Consider the following 6,412-nt stretch of genomic DNA (forward strand, 5'->3'; position numbering starts at 1 on the left):
GGACTGTTTATTTTTCTGGGTGACCCTATCTGGTCTGAGCTTCAATTTCTATATGTGTGATATGAGTATAACAGTTGTCCCTACCTTATCAATACATTATTAAAAGCTTTGGTTCGGTGCTCAGCATGAAGTATCATTGCTATGGGGATCATTACTACTGTTTTTGAGTGCCAGGTACCATGCCAATCTCTTTGCATGGATATGATCGCTTTATACATTCATCAACCCTCCCTCCGAGGTAAGTGTTATAATTGTCTGCAATTTACCAGTGAGAATTCTCAGGCTCAGAGAGGTACCTGCAGTTCCATAGCAAGAGTCAGGTTTTGAATGAATGTCTGTCTGCCTGCCATCGCCTGACCAGCCTTTATGAAGGCAACTTCTTATGCAAGACAGGTACAGGAGATGCCCATATTGATTCCCTGCATTGGTTACAATATACCCTCGGGGTCTGGCCTCCCACTGGGAAATAGGGACCCCAGAAACATTCTCGGGAAGGTCTGTGTTGACCAGAGCCTTCTCTGTCCTCAGGACATCGAGAAGACCATGAGCACAGCTTTACACGAGTTACGGGAACTCGAGAGACAGAACACTGTCAAGCAGGCGCCAGATGTGGTGCTGGACACCCTGGAGCCCCTGAAGAATCCACCAGGCCCTATCAGCTCGGAGCCTGCCAGCCCCCTGCACACCATTGTCATCCGAGACCCCGACGCGGCCATGCGCCGCAGCAGCAGCTCCTCCACTGAGATGATGACCACCTTCAAGCCTGCCCTGTCGGCTCGCTTGGCTGGTGCCCAGCTGCGCCCACCCCCGATGCGCCCAGTCAGACCCGTGGTCCAGCACCGCTCCTCCAGTAGCAGCAGCTCGGGCGTCGGCAGCCCGGCTGTGACACCCACCGAGAAGATGTTCCCCAATAGCTCCTCGGACAAGTCTGGCACTATGTGACCTGCAGGACCGGTGACACCGCCGTGGCCCACTGCAGCACACCGTGGCCTAGGGTGGCCTCAGTGGCTTCTACTTGCTTCCCAGGGATCTCCTGGCCTTGGAGGGCAGATCCTAGAGGTCAGCCTGGGAGGGTGTGTGTCTGTGGAGAGCAGAGGCCCAGGCGTTAGCTGTACCTCTTATTCAGCCATGTGAATGCCACAGACCTCTTGTGGGCAAACAGACATGCCAAGAAATGCTGGAGCAAGATCAGTCCCAGGGACAGTGTTTCCTAAGATTGAGGTAGATGCTTACCAGCTTCTCATATTGTCACTGGAAAATTACTCTCTCGATATTCTCTACATACGTATATATGTATGTGTATATAAATACGTGCATATATACGCATATGTGTACGTATGTGTCTGTAGGTGTGTGTGTATATATATTTATGCATCTATATACATATACTAGAGAGCTGGACATACACACATGCTAACTGTATATAGACGCTCCTTTTTTTTCTTTTTATGAAACTTAGATTTACCTCAGACCCATACCACCAAACATCTCCCACTGTTACTCGGTGGGATTTGCAGGGACTTCTCTGGGAGAACTTAGAGGCCCCACAGGAACTGCGAATGAAGCAATATACCACTAACCTGCAGAGACACAAAACCAGAAACAGTCTCCAGCTGTCTCCAGAAGTCGTGGCCTTCCAGAACAGTCTGCCCCTCAAGGAAGGATGGGGCAGGCAGTACCCCCAAGCAGGCTGCTCCTAAAGGTGGGGAATCCTTCATAGAAAACCCTTCATCCACCCCCCAGAGACCCTGCCCTGCCACCCAGAGGCCAAAGGTCAACTGTGTCCCCCAAAAGGCACAGGGGAGGTTGGTGTGAAGACCCTTGGGTTTGTATGCAGATTCGGGATGGTGAGATGCTATGCCCCATCAGACAACAAAAACCCCCACAAAAACCAAAACAGTGACATGGAGTATTTCAACCCCCCAGACATGCTGAAGGGATAAATCTGTGGTGATTATAGAAGTTTACTTCTCTCATCAAAATATTTCATGTTTTTCTTTTTCTCTTTCTACTAATCATGCTATGTCAGATTTGAGACTGAATGGGCAAGGAGGTGTTGACTCATGCCATTTCTTTTGAAATTAGGCACAGCACACTGTGCTTCCCCACCAGAGCCTCCAGTGCCCAGTCAGCCCTTGGCTCCACCCTAGGAGGGCTGTGCTAGGAAACGCCATAGGCCAAGAGTTTATGAAAATGGTAGTGCTCTCCTCCCCCCCTCCCTCCCTCCTCCTCCTCCTCCCCTCCCTCCACGTCTTCTAAAGCAGTTCAGGTAGACAAAACCTGGTGGTAGAAAGAAGGTATGTGATTCTGCAGTAGGACAAAAGCCTTCTGAGTGGCTCTTTTGGGTTCCATTTACCTGCACTTTTACTGTAAATTTCCACTTTCCAGATACTTCCAGGTTTCCTGGATAATGCATCACATGCAAATCTAATCCTGATGGGACCATTTCTACTCTCCCTTCTCATGTCAGACCCACACGCACACATGCACATGCACACACACACAGACCCCTCCTGGCTGGCTCTCTGCCTGCCTCCTGAGTTTTACAGTACAAAACCCAAAATTTAAGCCACAGCTTCCACCAGATAGGAGCTGTGTGACCCTTGGATATGGCACTCCTGTCACCTACAGACACTTTGAAATACCATCCTTGGCATTTCTTTCCACTGGGCTTGCTTCCACTATCTCTTGGGTCCTCTATTAAAAGGCGACTTGCCCCCTTCCCCAGGGAGGGACCTAATGAGTCACTGGTACTCGGGTGTGGGGAGGATCACTTTCTACCTTGCCTGTAGGATCATCACTGAGTACAGTATGGAACCAAGAATGGGCAGAAAATAAGAATGTCAGGGAGAGGCCTGAGCCACTAAGACTTCCTTCCCTATCAACTCTTGCTATGATTGGTCCTCTATCTTTGAGCACATAAAAAAAAAAATCTCCATTTTGTAGTTGAAGAGAGTAAGGCCTGGGGGTGGGCTGGAACCTGTGCAAGATGTGGCGGGTGGCCTAGTGGGTTGCACCAGGCTCCAGAAGCCCTCATTTACATGTGTCGACTCTCTCTGCTATGCACCCGGGAGATAAAACGGTTCTCTTTTGTATCCCAGGTCTATTCCCAGATTTTTAAGCCCATTTACCTCCCAGGCCAAAAAAAAAAAAAAAAATGCAACATTCTCTGCCTGAATCCTGGATCAAAGCAAAATTGAGTTTACAAATCTATTACCTGACACACCTAATGCCAGTTATGCTGTGCAGATTTATCTCTGGGTTGCTTTATTTCATTTTTCCTTACGGCCTCTCCCCAAATGTCCTGAGAGCAGAGCCTCAGCTGTTTCCCTTAAGCATCTATTTTCCCCCCATTGGCAAGTGGCTGATGAGTTCACATTTAGGGAAGCGCACGCACAGATGGCAGACGAGTCCCCATCTCTTCCAACCCCCAGTCTGAGCTTTGATGCAGAACAAATGGAAAAAAAAACTGTCCACTCCTACCCCCAACACACACACACACACACACACACACACACACACACACACACACACTTCATCTGGTCCCCTGCATGTCTCAGCCACCCCCAGGCCCCAACTCAGTCCCATCCGTGTCTATCAAGTGTGAGCATCTCCCTTCCGACTCCTGCCTGTTTTAGTCCACTATATATTGCTGTATTTGTTAAATGCTGGAAAGTAACTGTTAAAATGTGAAACTGTAATTTTTTTTAAAAGAAGGCTACAATTACATTATAGCCAATGCCACTCACCAAATCTTTGCACCTAGTAGATAGATCAATGTAAAAACAAATACCAGAAACCTAATTGTACAGTGATTGGGGTGGGGGGTGTAGTAACATAGTTAGTAGTCCTCAATATAGCCAAGCGTACAAGGGGAGTGATGTCTACCAATGTTCATCATCATTATTGAAAGCTGTACTGATCAGTTAGTTGATAACGGGCATTTAAAAAAGATTTATTTTGGCTTCACAGATGATTTCTTAACTTCCAACTCATCCGAGGTCAAGCCTTTTGTCTTTATGTATAACCGGTGTTCAGTCTGTTTTAGGAATGAACCAGCAAGATGTTCATTTAATTAAAACTGACCAAAGACAATTAATTCCTGGTCTAGTTTCCTGGGCACTGTGTGGCCCAGCTGCCACTAAAGACCTCTCTCCGATCAATTTGAGAACAAGCTGAGCTTCCGACCCCACTCGCCCTCCCTGCCCTCCCTTCTCTTTTCCTCCCTCGTCGAGCTGCTCTGAGCTGTGGGATCCTGTGAACTGTCGCCTTTCCTTGTTTCAGTGCTAACTTTTCACCTTGAAGCGCCTTTTGAACCCCGGACAGAGCACACAACTGGAGGGAATTGTGGTCTTGGGCGTTAAAGACTACAGAGCCTTTTCTCTGAAGTCACTAAACCAGGGGTCAGGAGGGAAATGGATTCCTAAGGAACGGAAAGGTTTATGTCCAATGAAGAAATCGAATCGGAGTGGGAAGAGACACAGGGAAATGGAGCCATCTGTTGGCTACTGGCTGGAACCAGCAGTTCAGAGATCTGCCTTATAAACACTAAAAACATTTGTGGTACACAAGGGGAGCTGGTGGGAGAGAAACCTGCACACAGGGCTCCCTTCATTGGTGTCTCCTGGAGTGCCTTGTTGGGTGTATTCCTTTCTTATTCGGGAGGCATGGATGCAGAGGACATCACGTGACCTGGGTGCCTGGTCATCACTGAGTGGACAGTGCACGTGCATTCTAAACAAGTGACGGAAAACCCCGAGGACTCACACAATGGCCCTCCCTCTTAGCCTCTCTATTTCTAACTTCTTATCTTCCAGATGGTTCCACACTAGAGCAAATGCCTCATTCTCTTGAGAAACCCAGGAAGGGGTGGAGGGGGGTGGTGCTTCTAGCTGTGGTGGTGGGTCCTGCTGGGCTGGGAGGGAAAGGTGTGACAAAGAGGGAAAGGCAGGAAGGGGTGAACTGAGGCATTGCTTAGCCCATTTTCCGCTATGCAAATGCTGGCAGTGCAGGTCAACTTCCCTGGTTCTCTGGGGTCTCTTCTACACTGAGCTGAATTCCAAGTGGAGAGTTCTACATACTCCAAGCTGCCCAGGGGAGCTGCCAGAAGGGGCATCACTGTCAGTCTGAGACCTCCTGATGTCTCCGAGGTTCATCTGCCAGCACTCTACTGTCCCATCATCTGGGACTAGCCAAATGGCCGTGGCTGCCCTTTGCTGACACCTCCTTTCTGTGCGAACTGTCCCAGGCAAATCACAAAGCTGTTCCTTGACGTGGAACTGCCAGAGTGCACTTTCCTTCCCTTGATGGAAGTGGGTCAAGGCTAGCTCTGCTGCCCAGGCCCTCATTCCAGGCAGTGTGACTGTTTACATGGTTTGACAATAGGTTTGCTTCTGATTGCTTCAGAGTGGCTGGTCTATTTTGTTTTCTTTGCTTTCCTTCTCCCCTCAAATTGTAACAGGAAAAACAAACTGAAACCACCCTAGGAAATTGCTGGTTGCCTGTCCCCATGTGATGCTAACTGTTGCCCTCTTCTGGATATCATTTCTCTACCTTATGACCAAATGCCCGTCCTATAGAGTGTCTGATTGGATCCTCTGTTGCGTATTCTGATGGTGCCTGCTGGTTTGATGTGGAGCTATCCTGTGAAATAAAACAGCTTAACTTTTTCTCAAACATATTCTGTGGTTGTTTGCAAGCCTTGCTTGACCATGGTGGGGGAGAGGGCCCAGAGTGGCATCCCTACCCTGAGGTCCACTCTGTCTGCATGCTTCCTCCATCAGCCACATTGAAAATATGCTTTAGCTGACAGTCAGTGTTACAAAAAGAACTACTGGCTGCTTCAAGTGTAGAGAGCTAAGAACATGGCTGGAAATAGGACTAGGCATTGGAAAACTAAGATGGGGGAAGCAGGAGCTGTTTGGTACTCCACGAAAAGTCCTAAAAATTTAAGGACAAATTGCCAGAGCTATGGAGTGATGATGTCTAGTATCAAGGAAATTTTAGTATTTGTTGTCTCAACATAATACAGCCTCTGGGATCTCTAAGATAGGTGCAGATGTGGATCTGTGCCTGTATGTGCACCGTTAACCAGTAATTTCTGCCCCAAGCACTAGATTACACCTCCTCCAGGAAATTTCTCATCTCATTTTCAAAACAGCCACTGCAGGGAGTTCTCAGGCTCAGTCCTGCGAGAGGTGAAGCAGCGGCTCCTGGGGGCTCATTGACTTGCCTAGCCAAGGCTCATGGAGGAAGTGCAGGAGCAAGGATCTGAACCATCTGCTGACCGAGCCATGTGCTTCTCCTGTGCCTTGTGGTGCCTCTATGTATTCATGGCCCCAAACTGGGTCCAGGATCCTTAGAAAGTGTCTTGTAGCTACCTACTGTAGTCAAGGAAGACTTCAGGGCCTGA

The 6,412-nt window shown here is 48.5% G+C and overlaps 1 protein-coding gene across 4 annotated transcripts in view; it reads left to right on the forward strand.

Annotated features, from left to right (window-relative positions):
- Srgap3 (SLIT-ROBO Rho GTPase activating protein 3) overlaps nt 1–5,676 on the forward strand; it is a 229,499-nt gene extending 223,823 nt beyond the window's left edge. For all 4 annotated transcript variants that reach the window (XM_087904445.1, XM_048438547.3, XM_048438548.3 and 1 more), the window contains one exon: nt 529–5,676. In XM_087904445.1, the coding sequence (XP_087760571.1) occupies nt 529–942 (414 nt within the window). In that variant the 3' untranslated portion in view covers nt 943–5,676. The remainder of the gene's footprint in view (nt 1–528) is intronic.
- The last annotated feature ends 736 nt before the right edge of the window (nt 5,677–6,412 follow it).

Source organism: Myodes glareolus, chromosome 3 (assembly GCF_982192425.1).
Source record: "Myodes glareolus chromosome 3, mMyoGla1.1, whole genome shotgun sequence".
Classification (NCBI taxonomy): domain Eukaryota; kingdom Metazoa; phylum Chordata; class Mammalia; order Rodentia; family Cricetidae; genus Myodes; species Myodes glareolus.